Source organism: Manacus vitellinus, unplaced genomic scaffold (genome assembly GCF_001715985.3).
Source record: "Manacus vitellinus isolate BGI_N305 unplaced genomic scaffold, ASM171598v3 scaffold_0_pilon, whole genome shotgun sequence".
In the NCBI taxonomy this organism is placed as follows: domain Eukaryota; kingdom Metazoa; phylum Chordata; class Aves; order Passeriformes; family Pipridae; genus Manacus; species Manacus vitellinus.
In genome coordinates this window covers 27,833,742-27,847,505 of record NW_021938789.1, presented here as the reverse complement: position 1 = coordinate 27,847,505, position 13,764 = coordinate 27,833,742, and the positions used below count along the sequence as shown (strand labels likewise).

At 39.3% G+C, this 13,764-nt stretch overlaps 1 protein-coding gene across 8 annotated transcripts in view; it reads left to right on the top strand.

Annotated features, from left to right (window-relative positions):
* Positions 1 to 13,764, top strand: part of TENM3 (teneurin transmembrane protein 3) — a 381,689-nt gene that overhangs the window by 350,354 nt on the left and 17,571 nt on the right. For all 8 annotated transcript variants that reach the window (XM_018070569.2, XM_018070609.2, XM_018070616.2 and 5 more), the window contains 2 exons: positions 12,586 to 12,761; positions 13,448 to 13,683. In XM_018070569.2, coding sequence (XP_017926058.1) covers positions 12,586 to 12,761; positions 13,448 to 13,683 — 412 coding nt within the window. The remainder of the gene's footprint in view (positions 1 to 12,585; positions 12,762 to 13,447; positions 13,684 to 13,764) is intronic.

Below are 13,764 nucleotides of genomic sequence, written 5' to 3'. Positions count from 1 at the left end.
GCATCCCAAAAGTTGGCAATCACTGCTCTGGCACATACTAAAGCATTTGGCCTTGTTTCTTCATGGCTTTTTTCCACAGTTTAAGTCACACTAATATCAGAACCAAAAGAAGTTTACTGCTTTATTTCATACAGCCTGGACACTGATTAATTGATAATTTATTGGTTTTAGTCTTCTCTTTGCCTGAAAGACTGACATACAGGAAATATTTTTTTAAGACTCTAGTTTTTAAAGTGAAATTATAAGTACTAGCTTGAATTACTTAGGATATCATATAATCTGTTTTCTTTGTTTGTTTACAGACTTCGGGTTTTTTTAATATCTTTATGGCAAAATGGATTTGTAAACTTCTATTTTGTTAAGGGTTTTAGTCTGCTGATCAAAACGGACACCTTATATTTCAAGAATGCATACTTTTGTAAGACACTGTTACTCAAATTCATAGTAACTTATAGATTTTTGAAGGTCTAAAAACTTGCTGAATAAAAATGATATTAACGGAGCATTTATAAAAATGATTGAAAATGCATGCATACTAAAAAACCAATGGAGCCATATGAAGCTAAAAGTCATCCAGATTAGGTTTTTATAATGAAATTATAATATTATACAAGGTATAAAAGTAATCAGCCTAATCGAATTCTGCTGTAAATTTGTGAGATATCTGAGCTGGAAACTATTAACTGTAACTGCATATTATGTATGCATAATATGAACACTTAAACAGATAAATCTTGAAAGTTAAGCTAATTATATGCATATTAGCATTTTGGAAGTGACACTTCCTAGATAGCCTACATGACATTATTTCTGTGCAGCAGTTTCCATTCTGAGTTTACATACAGATGGCTGACAGGTGCACAAGAAGAGCATTTTCTCTAGACCTAAATTTTTGAAGCATCAGAAGTGAATGCCTAGAAAGCCTTGGAAGTGCCCCTGTGCAATCACTTGGTCTTGTAGGTCAGGTCACCCCCAGCCTTCAACCCCAGGTCTCCATTAAAGACCTGGCATGCCAGCAGTTACCAGCCAGGCAATGGAGAAGTCCTTTGGTTGAACCACTGGCTTGCTGCTGTGTCAGCCTTTGGCTAGTTTGTGCTCCTCAGGTTGCTTGAGGAACTGGCAGAGGCTGCTCTGCAAGGGAGAACCCCTCCAGGGCAGGCAGACAGCCTTAGCTGTCTGGGCAGCATCTGCTGAGGTTGGGCTGCACTGCAAAGGCTGCAGTTTATGTGTGCACTGGAGCACTTGGCACTCAGGTGATCTCTGACAGACATGTAGTCCTTCCTTAGAGGTGGTTTAGAACAAATTGTGGTCATCCCAGTGTCATGCACCTGGAATCTGTCCCTCGAGGTTGCAACCCAGGTACTTCTGCAGTCTTCTCTGTAAAAAGGCAACTGTTCCTTCATCTCACAGCTCTCCTGTAAGGTTCAGGCTGCATGTGCTTTCCTTAGACATAGAATCAGAGAATCAGTCGGGTTGGAAAAGACCTCTGAGATCATCGAGTTCAACCCTTGATCCAACACTGCCATGGTTACTTGACCATGGCACTAAGTGTCACATCCAGTCTCATCTTAAAAACCTCCAGGGACGGAGAGTCCACCACCTCCCTGGGCAGCCCATTCCAGTGCCTGATTACCCTCTCTGTAAAGAATTTCTTCCTAATATCCAACCTAACCCTCCCCTGGCACAGCTTAAAACCATGCCCTCTTGTAGCTGCCTGGGAGAAGACACCAACCTGCACCTGGCTACAGACTCCTTTCAGGGAGTTGTAGAGAGTGATGAGGTCTTCCGAGCCTTCTCTTCCGCAGGCTAAACAACCTCAGCTCCCTCAGCCTCTCCTCATAGGGTCTGCGTTCAAGTCCCTTCACCAGCCTTGTTGCTCTTCTCTGGACCTGCTCTAGCACCTGAAATAATTCCAGTAGCCACTGTTTCTTATCTTTCAACCTTCTCTTCTTTTGCCTTCCTCTTAGCAGTATCAGCAGGTGGAGACTTGATCCAGACTAAGATGGCTCCTCTTCTCTGGAAATTCACTGCCTTTCTTCCATGTCTCTTTTTTCACTTTCCAGACCTCCTATTTTGTTTCCTTACTTTCTTACCTTGTATCTTGCTCCTTCCCACATCTCCCATTATTTCCCTAAAGCGTGTTTGGCTTCCCTGCTTTTCCTTTCCCAGTGGTGCATTTCTTCCTAATCCCCTCCTGTATCTTTTGACAGTCCATCCAGTGTTTCCCCAGGCACTTCATGCCTTGAGTCATTTATCTTCTCCTTCCCCTCCTCCTTCCCCCACTCAATCCTTGTCTCCAAGAGAATGCAACAGGAGGCAAAGAGAGTGACCTCAGCAAGCAGAGCCCTTACAACTTTACTTTGGTCCCACAGTTAAATTAACAAGCTTTCCAGCTATTCTGGAAAGGTGGTGAATTCATGCAGAATATGAAATCCTTGCAATAATTTATAGACTAGAGCGAATCACAGCCAACAATCTATTTTCACTGTGTGCTACGGAGTATCACCCTTTGCATATTACGCTTTTATTAACAATGCTTTCAGTGCTGTGGTTTCCCAAAAACTCTGTGATAGAGAGTAAGATATTGCCTCTGGCTTGGACTTGCTTAGTTTCCCCAAGTACCAGGCACATCATCTGTAACTGTCAGCATTTGGCAACAGAGAACAGATGACATTTTGCAGTTTTTCTCTTGCTTCATCTTAATACATTGCTTGTGGAGTCTGACTTGGAAATACCAAGACTGGGCTATAGAAGACTCTATGGAACCTATGCTGAAAGATTTCATTTAGATAAAAGCAGGTATTTCATCTTGATCAGATGAAAATTATCCCCCCATAGTAGTGTCAATTCACTTCCACTTTTACTCTATATTAAGAGGTTCAAAATTCAGTTTTCATAATCAGTATTTCTATGCGATTTCCTGTATTTAAAATATTTAAAAATACCTTTTCAGGTATTTTTATCCTTCTACCATCAGCAGCCTTTTGTACCTTCTGGTTTTACTGCTGCTGCTTCTTGCTTCATCAGTGTAAAACAGAGTGCTATAAAGTAATTAACCATAGTCATTCAAGCAGTTTGGTTTAGCTGATTATCATGTTCTTGCATTAACTTTTGTGGCATCACATGAGCCTCTGACTGCAAACTGTGACTTACAAGTGCAGTGTCTTTAATCTTCCCATATTATATATACTCAAGTAACAAAAGATGTATTCTCTTCATTCTTAACTGTCTCTGAACAGTCTTTGTGGGAATATTTTCGGGATATCCAGTCCTTGCACAAGTGCCCCTTTATCCACATTGTCTGGCACAATGCAGCACACAATACATGTATTTCTCTTTTAAAGCATATTTGCTTCTCTTCCTCCCAACATGACACAAATTGAAGATTTTCTAAACTGGAACTGTAACTCAACTTTAGAGTAATTTCATAATTATAATACTATAATAATATATACTGTTATAATATATAATAATATATACATATGTTTTATACTTTAGTCTTTCAAGGCTTGTGTTGACAGTAGAGCACACAAACTTGCTGTTTCAGACTCATTCTGCTTAATGAAAGAAACAGCCATGTTAAAAATAATTCATTAATATATAACATTAGATAGCAATGTGAAATTTTTTCAGTGCAGTGTGTCCCCTAATTGTCCTGATAGCAGTAGTATATCTCATCTAATAGACATTTATCCATTTCTTCATTCTCAAATGTTACTGTTCCTTATCCCTTAGAACTAGAGCAAGTAATAAAAGCAGACCTGAGAAACCATTGAATAGATATTAATATCAAAATAGCAATGCTGAAGACACATAGCAATATTATTACATCTTATATGTATGAGAAAAGAAGAATTGCTTTGATTTCTGTCAAGAAAATCAGCATGTGATGTCTCTGTGGTTTTGGAAAGCACTCAGAAGTAAGGATAGTACAGCCAAAAAAAGAGTTTTGTTCATATTAATGACATAAATGTTCTGCATTGTCAATCCAATCAGCTCTGCTCAGGCTCCTGAAAGTATCCCTTTCACTTCTGGCTTTATCAAGAACTTAATAATACCATTTGTTCAGTTATTGACATGTTAATATTCTTGTTCCGTGTTAACTTCTTTGTCAAACAGAAGTCAGGGAGGCTATGGTAAAGCTAACTCATACTCCTTCACACTGTCTTTACAGGGAACCTGGTGCAGTGAGGGTGGAGGGTCAGCTCTGGACTGCATGTGAAAAGGCTATTCTCTATTTTCACTCATGCTGTATTTAAACACATTTTCAAGCCTCATCAAGAGACTGGGTCTTCCTTGATGTCCCCAGTGAGGCCAGACAGCTCTTTAGGAAGCCTACAAGGCAAACACAGTTTAAAGTCTTATCTTTGGAGTCCCCTCCAAAGGGGGGAGAGTCTCTCACTTCTGAAGCCTGCACTGGTTGGGTGTGAGTTGTGCTCTAAAGGAATAATGATGTTATTCTAAATTATATATATATATATATATATATATATATATAAAATTATATATATCTAAATTAACCACAGAACCTGAATCTAGCAATAATTGTTTGCTGTCTTGGTATTCCATTGTCCTAAAAGAAAAACAATGCAGCCATATAATTTTTTCCTGTTACTAAATTTGCTTTTCAAACATAATATAATTTAATATGTTGATTGTGTCCACTTTTTGTGACTCTGTAAAAACAGCTTCATGGAGTTTTTACCTTTCAAAAAAAAAATTAAAAAAAAAAAGAAAACAACAAAAAAACAAACAAAACAAACAAAACAAACAAAAAAAACCAAATAAGAATTAAGGGGAAAAAAGCAACATTACAGCTTATTCTGTGAACAAAATACCTGGCGAAACAAACAAGCCTTACATCCTTTTTTCACTAAAAGCCTGTGCCCCCAGCTCTGGTAGTATAAGCAGACCTTACAGCAAGGAACAATCTGTCATATAAAGTATATATACACACCAACATTTCTTTTATTTGAAAGGCCATACTCAGGTATTTATATTGACAAGGCACACAGTTTATTTGTACAGTAATAGATGAGCTAAGAAGGCAGGGGGAGGTGACACAGAAACAAACCAGAAGCCTTGAGGAGCCCTGAGATTAAAGACACTCAGCGCAGGAAGCTGCTGTGGGACAGGAGCTGGCTCTGCACACTCCGGCAAAAACCAGAATCCAGCCTCTACAGACCCTGCGGGGCTCAGGGGCAGCGAATTCCCATTAGAGGGAAATTGAAAAGCAAGGAACGAGTGTTGAGGTCTTGCAGATAAAAGTCTAGCTACTGTAATTTAGTCTCATCTTCATAAGAACAAGCCCCCTTCAATTGCTCTTGAATTGGCTGCACTCAGTTCAAAAGGGTGTGTGCTGCTGAGGTGCAACCCCAGCCCTGGGAAGCTGCTCCATCCCCCAAAACACCTCTCATGCAAGCTACACTGCCTACATCCCACTGCTCCGAGTGCACCCCTTCTCCCAGCACATACACTGCAGTTGTACTTCCATCTCTTCAGAAAACACCATCAACATTAACACTGTTTATTTGTGCAAGTTCTTCTGCATGTAAGATGAGTGTCAGATATGTGAGTTATGAAAGACTTTTTGGTTTTGGGAATCCTTATGAGAATATACATGGCAGGTGCTTGCTGCAGCAGTCAGCACAGTGTGGAGGACTGCAGTGCCATACAGCAATGACTGAGAAGTTTGGCAGTCTTCTGGCACAAAGTAAAGCGGTCCCAACATGCTAAATTGATGTATTTCTTCTTTTGCTGCAAAGCACCTCTCCCCCCAGATATCTGTCTCCAAATACCTGGAAATCATTTTGGATTAGGCTGTGAAGGTGGTCAGTCTTACTTCAGCACAAGCGCTGAACTCGAGCTTGTTTGCCTGGTTGTGCAATGAAGTGGAAAATGAGCATCAAAACCTTCTCCATATAGAAATGAACAAGCTATCACAGAAAAGGTGTTGATTCATTTCTTTGAGTTCCCCTTCCAACAGACACATTTCCTGCAGTGTTTCTCGTTCAGAGTGTGCCTGTTGTTTTGCAAATAAGTTATGGCTGTCAAAAAAGGCCTATTTAAGTGAATTGTTCACGTCTGGTGTGCTGAATGCCAGTTGACAAAAAAAAAAAGACTGAAAACTGTCCTTTTAACATTATGACAAAATAGACACACCAAAAAGAAAAAGCCTCAAGAGCTGCAGTTATAACAGGATAAGGTGAAAAGACAAATTGTCAATCACTTTCCAGCTGAGGAAATCTCTTCATTAAACGTGGGCTGAAAGATTTGTCCTGACAACATTGCTAAGATAAAAGACCATTACCTGAGTTATTTAACCAGCTGTGCAAACAGTTGCATAAGACTTTCCCAGATGAAAACAGGATAAAGACCCTTTCCCCATGGAAAAGCCATCAGATAGAGGAACAGGGAAAGTAGACCAGCTGCTCAAATTTAAGCTTGAGTTGTCTGACACTCTGGTAAGGACAGAGAAATTTAGCTGATCCTAACACTTTTAATGACCTTCTAGCTTCTGTGGTTTTTTGGGATTTTTCTGCCCAAATTCCATTAAAAAACAAATAGACCTATAAATTCTTGTCCAGAATTGGGCTGCCAGCCATAGTTTAATTCAGCTCTTTTGCTAGAATCACTCCTGGACCTATTTTCTGTTACTCCTGTTCATCTACTATTTTCTCAGAGGTAGGTACAACGGAAAGGAAAAGGGAAAAGGAGAGAAAGAGGGGAAAGGAATAAAGCAGGAAGGAAAGGGAAGGAAGCTTTTTCCCCCCATATATTTAGAATTCTGTAAGGCTGCAAATAATATTGATTTTTTTTTCATAGAATCATAGAGTAGGCTGAGTTGTAAGGGACTCACAAGGATCATCAAAGTCCAATTCCTGGCCCTGACCAATGCACAGGATAACCCCAAGAATCACACCATGTGCCTGAGAGCATTGTACAAACTCTCCTTGAACTCTGTCAAGCTTGGTGCTGTGATCACCTCACTGGGGAGTGTGTTCCAGTGCCTGACCACCCTCTGGATGAAGAACCTTTCTCTCGTATCCAACTGAAACCTCCCCTGACAGAGTTTCATGCCGTTTCCTCTCAGAGGAGAGATCACTGCCTGCCCTTCCTCTTCCCCTCATGAGGAACTTGTAGACTGCAATGAGGTCTCCCCTCAGTCTCCTCTTCTCCAGGCTGAACAGACCAAGTGACCTCAGCCGCTCCTCACATGACTTCCCCTCAAGCCCCTTCACCATCTTCACTGCCCTCCTTTGGATGCTCTCTAAGAGCTTAATATTTTTTCTATATTGTGGTGCCCAAAACTGCACACAATATTCAAGGTGAGGCTGCCCCAGTGCAGAGCAGAGCGGGACAATCCCCTCCCTCGACCAGCTGGTGATGCTTTGCCTGATGCCCCCCAGACATGGTTGGCGCTCCTGGCTGCATTTCTTCTCATGCTGAACAATATTCCAGAGAAGAACAAAGGAAAAATGCTATCCCTTCTTAGACAGTAATAAAATAAAATAAAATCCACTTGTTATAATTTACAAGCAGCTAACATACATCAAATTGTGATTTGCTTTCTTCTTGTTAAGGAAAACAAAAAATATTAGGAAGACATACTGCCATCGTATCTTTTATTGTTCATTTTTTATAAAAAAATTACTTCCTCCAAAGGAAGTTATACTGTAATATTTCAGGTTTCCTGATCTATTTGTACTGTAAAATCACAAGATGCTAAACCTTCTGAGATGTCAAATACACTGTTTGGAAATAAAGGAATATTTGCATACAGTATTTCAATTACTTTTTTTTTTAAAAGGTAGGTTATAAATGAGTAGATATGGATCCACTGAAGTGTGTATTTCAATGAGACTACATGAAAAATGCATGAAAAAAAAAGAAGAAATCATTTGTCTGTCCACGAATCTGTAGACTATTTTCACCTTTTTCATTCTTAGCAGGTTTATTCAGTCCCTCTTCAGATATATAAAAAGCAAAAATGTATATCAAAATGACAAATGCAATGTAGAAATGGAGTAAAAAAATAGCAAATTTAATTATGTTCAAGTTGAAAGTTTTTTACTTTTTTTCAACAACCCATGTAATGGTTAAAGGTGGCCAGAACTAGAGCTTCCAGTAAGTTGCCATGCCCAATTTTAAACCAGTGGAGGACAGGAGAGCTCCATACATGTGGTGAAATGATAATAAAAGTGATCGTATATAAACTGTGGGCTCTGTCCTTTTGATTGGCAAGATAACCATTTTGATACTGGTTGAGCACTCAGTGAAAGTGCTATTAAAGTGGCTCCTCTTTATAAGTTTTCCAACTTTGAATTCACTATTTGGGAGGGGCTAAACCTGCAATGTGCTATGAGGCTGAATACAAGTGAAAGAATGTATTTGGAAACAAAAACTCCTTAATGTTAAAGACAGAGGTCCTCTGTGATGGCCTCGACAAGCCAAAGGAGACATTTCATTGCCAGGTTAGGACAGATTTTTCAGTATGTTGTCACAATGGTACGCACCTAAAACAACAGCATGTTGCACTCCTGAGCATCAACTTTGAACCTTCTGTTCTTACCTGCCAAGAAGTAGCACTCTGGTATATAAGTCTTCCCATTAATAGTTTGAAACAAGTAGGGGTAATGTTCCATAAATTTTTTAGACATTCTTGGTAATTTGAGATGCATAGAGGAAATACCTCTGATGTGTTTGGAGTGAGAGTGTAACACTACTTCTACTGTCAAAATTATACATGTCTATATTACAAAATGCATTTATGCCTCATTTTGCTATTACAGTATCCCAACTGATAGTATAATCTGTAACCAGTTTTTAAAGAAATATACAATATACATTTGGACTGTATGTCTTGTTATCTGAAACATGCAGGAACTGATGTTTCCTTGCATTTCAACCTGGTATGTTTACAATAGCAAAAAAAAAAAAAACAGTTACAGAATTTATTTTGTTAAGGGAGTGTGCTGCAGAGGTCTGTGAAAAATCACTATCAGTCATAACTTAGCAATTGGCTTTAGGAGCAGCCTTTACTATACACTTTATTTCGACAGCTTCCTATTTTACATTGAAGTTACTTCTGATATAAAACATTAATAATTCTCTGCAAGTTGGGGTTGAGCTAAATGTGCTAAGACTAAGATACAATGCACTTGAGAAATGAGTCAGAAATAAAAAAAGTAGGACATTTCCATCTGTGGCAAGGCTTACCAGGAAGTTATTACTGTAAAGTGAAGTGTCCTACATAGCCTAGAACAGAAAATGGTCTGGGAAGGCATGTAATTAAAACTGAAGGAGATGAGCAATGGAAGAGAGACTTCCAGCAGGTGAAGTGCAAAAGGTCAAGAATCTGGGAAGCTGATAATCATTATCTCTGAGAAATTCTCACTGCAGAAGTGGAAAACTATCTGGCAGTGGCAGATCATCCTAAAGAAGAAAAATAATTTGATGTAAGGGGAACTTAAGCTAGAGGTGGCGGCAGCTGCCCCCACTGCTGTCTTCTGTAGTTATTGGCCAAATATGAAGATTGTTACATTCATGCAAACGGATATGAGTTTATGGGATTAATGCACATGAGGTCACACTCAGGAAGCAAGTGCCCGGTTTAGATTCTTCAAAAGTTTATGTGTGACTTGCTCTTGAGGAATTGAAAAGGTTGGTTGAACAGCTTTGCTGTGGAGCCTGGCATAAGAGAAGGATCAGCGGGCTCCATGGTAACACGTGTGCATGAGCTTATGTTTGGATGAAAAGATCAAAGAGTCTGTGAAATGCCAAATATAGGCACTCGCCCTCTAGACTTCAGATCTCATTCCTTTTAGGGCAATTTCAATATTAGAACACTAGGCAGATAAAAAGAAATCTCTCAGTCCAAAACTGACAATCTTGGATGAATAAATTCACCTTGGCAGCGGAATGCAAGGATATTTGAATGTAATAAGAAAAATGGCTGCAGAATGCCCAAAGGTATGAGTGATGTTGCTATGCTGTGATTGATAAAGCTTTGATTGTGGGCAAGAAGATAGCAAGTATAAAGTAAGTTTAGTATTCGATGTGCAGTGAACAAAATGAAGGACATACATTGCAATCCACCCTAAAACGGAATATGTGGTGAATTGTAGAAAGGGCCATTTCCCCTTTTTCTTTTTGTTCCAGGGTATAAAAGCATGAGTAATCCTATTCTTACTTTTCACATCTCAGTCACATTTTCTTCTTGCACTAGGATGCCTGAACCAAGCAATCAGAGCTTTAAAGATTCTTGCAGCTTTAAAGTCATGTTTTTAAGAACATGAATGTGTAGCATGATTTTTTGCTGATCTTTGAACTCTCCCCCACTGTAATAACATTAGCTGCTTATCTCAGGCTCCTGATGTGCTTTCAGGTATTTATGAAAGCCAAGACCAGTTCAGGAACTATAGGCACAGATTCAGAAAAATAATAATGTGGAAACAAGAATGCACTGAAGCCACACAGTGCACTGAATACAACTGATGTGTAGCTTTTTCCAACCCATGTGGTATACTGAGAAATATGTTAATTCATTTCTCACAAATATTGTGATTAAAAGGGTATAAAGTTCTTACAAGGAAATCTTACCTTCTGTGGTTTAAGTAAGCATTGTTTGAAATAAAGACCAATACTTGGCTACTGGAATCAAAGGATGCAAGTAATTCCCAACAAAGTAATTTGATACTATTTTCAAACATAAAGCGGAAAATAGAAAAGGACACTAATTGGACAATATATGTTCCCCAGGGAGTTGCAAAGGGAAGTTGTGCATGAAAATAAAATAAGTTCTTGGAACTGAGGAATGAGACTGAAGGTCATGAATAGGCTAGCAGGCTCATTCATGCACGAGTAACATCGGTACGTTTGTTTTGGTCTCCTGAATAAATGCAGTATCTCGGCTTGCCAAGTCCAGTATGTGCAAAAGAGCCGCAATTAGGGCTAGAAATACACTGAAAGAAAACCCATTATCTTGAAATGTACTTAACTTCAAAAAATAAGTTTCCCCACTTGACTTCCCTGGCTTGCAGTATGCTTTCTGATCTTTAAACATTCTTTTCTTTTCCCTGTTGCTAAGTGAAAGTCTTACATAAACAAAGGAAATCAACTGTGTTAAAAGGATGGAAATGACTGTGTGCAAAAAGCTGTCAAATCTACAGAGTAGGCAAACTGGAAAAAACCATTTCTTAACCTAATCCTTTCAGTTACAGCAGTGCTGTGCAGTACTTATGCTGTTCAGAGAAAGTGTGGTGTGGGTTAAAACTGTTGGGGATTAATTCTCTCAATTTAAGAAAAAGAGTTTCGGTAGCCTCAGTGATATGCTTGAGGCTTTTGGGGGGCTTTTTTTGGTTTTACTTTTCTTTCCCAGAAGGAGTCATTTTGATGCTAATTGTCAGCATGAAATATCTAGCGTGCTGTGAGGACCTGCAGGGTCACGTTCTAGTTACTTTAAGAGGCTAAGGCTTCCTTCAGCTTCTCACTACATGGTCACAGGAGAGGGATGGAAAACTCCTGAGGGGCAAGCAGGTCATATGTGGGCATGGAATCATCCTTTGGTTACTTGTTTCTCTCCATTGCAGCTACAGGCAGGCTATACTTCTAAACAAGGAGCTTCAGCTGAACACCTAGGCTGATGAATTAAAACTGTAGTACTGGAAGAGCTAATCTTAAAGACAAGTTTTATGACCAAGAAGCTGTCGTAATGCTTTACCTGTCTTTATACTGTGACCACAATGCATGTTTGGATGTGAGCACGGTCTCCGGTCATGTACCAATGGAGTATACCTAACACAGCATAAGAAAGACATAGTTTAGATGTCATAGATCTACTTCAATTACAGAAATTTTATCTACCTATTCATATTAAATGGATGTACAGCTGTTGGTTTAAATAAATGTCAGTAGGGCCAGAAAAAAAAACCCACCTCCCACATGGTTTGTATCACAATTCTCAAACTATGATGCACAGGCAGTTAACAAGCTATAGATGCTAGCTGTTCTGGTTTCCAGCTATGAGCACTTTAAGTAGACTAAATATCACTCCAGATTCTGTGTCTTAGTAATACGAGGGATGTTAAGCACTCAGGAACAGGAGGACAGGTGGTCTGCATAATCATTGAATAGGAAAGACCCAAGAGACACTCTTATTAAAATACCCTTTTTACAAAAAATGTTGAGGACTTCTACAAGAACAGCAAAATCTAATCCAGTAATAGGAACTGTGTACAGAATGCTACAGAATTTAGCACCAGTAAATATGCTTCCTTTGAAATGGTGAATTAGATGTGCAGCAGGATCTGGTCACACTTCAAAGAGTAATATGCAGAGATGAAGATCCATCTGTTTGCTCTTGCTATCACCATTGAGGCTGCTGTATGTTAAGCAGTCTTTTGACTACTTCAAAGCACGTTTGAACTCTTTGCTGTGCCTATCCCATGCACAAAAAAAAGGCAAAAGTGCCTTAACAATATGAGTAGCTGGTATTTTTGTTCATTTTACTTGTAAGTGAAAACAATTTGTTCCTGCTGTGTATCATTTCTGGACTTTTTTTTTTCTGGGTTTTATTTTTTTTAGCTACGATAGCGAGGGCCGTCTAACAAATGTTACGTTCCCAACTGGAGTCGTCACTAATCTTCACGGGGAAATGGAAAGGGCCATTACAGTGGACATTGAGTCATCCAGCAGAGAGGAAGATGTCAGCATCACTTCCAATTTGTCATCAATAGATTCTTTCTATACCATGGTTCAAGGTACTGTAAACAAAAGATTTCTCAGCAGTTACTGACCTGAAAATGGTTTTCTTATGGTACAAGCAGCTCCAAATAGAAGTGAAACTTTAGGATAGTGTTTGGAGGAAGAAGTGCTACATACACATTTTTACACATTTGTAGAAAGAACTGTTCAGGGAAAGAGTAGTTGCAACAAAAGTAGAATTAAGTAAGTTTTCTAACCAAATAGCTCTTGTTAACAGCTGCAGAAAGTAGTGAGAATACCCACTTTGTATTAAAAAGGAATCTTAGAAAGAAGAGATGGATTGAAAGGGAAACGGGCACAGAAATAGCATGAAGTGAGATTTTAGCTTTAAAATAGCATGGGACGTCCCAGCAACCACATCCTTGCAAAAGTGAGTAGTCATATATGCTTAGGATTAGGCCAAATATGCCTAATGAAACAGCAGAAAAAGTTTTGTGCCAGTCTGAAGAATATACTGTGAGGATGGGATTTTTTTTAAGTGTTTAAGTAACTTTGATGATAGGTCCTAAAGGCATTTGTGCTCCTATGTGATACAGATATTCTTAACAATCTCACCCTGGCTGTTTATTAATTACCATTGGGTCAGTTATGTGAGGTCATGAATACTGCATAAAGTGTGCAGAACAAAGGCAGAGTCTTAACCCAGGGAGGTAACCTGTAATTCTCTTTTTGGCCTTTCCAGATCAGTTAAGAAATAGCTACCAGATTGGTTATGATGGCTCCCTGAGAATCCTGTACGCCAGCGGCCTGGATTCACACTACCAGACAGAGCCCCACGTGCTGGCTGGCACTGCCAACCCGACCATGGCAAAGAGAAACATGACCCTCCCAGGGGAGAACGGGCAGAACCTAGTGGAGTGGCGATTCCGGAAAGAGCAAACCCAGGGAAAAGTCAATGTGTTTGGCCGAAAGCTTAGGGTAAGCATGCAAGCGTGCATGGTATCTACTGCATTCTCATGAAGGAATAAGGAAACGTAAATACATTCCTGTAGGTACTGA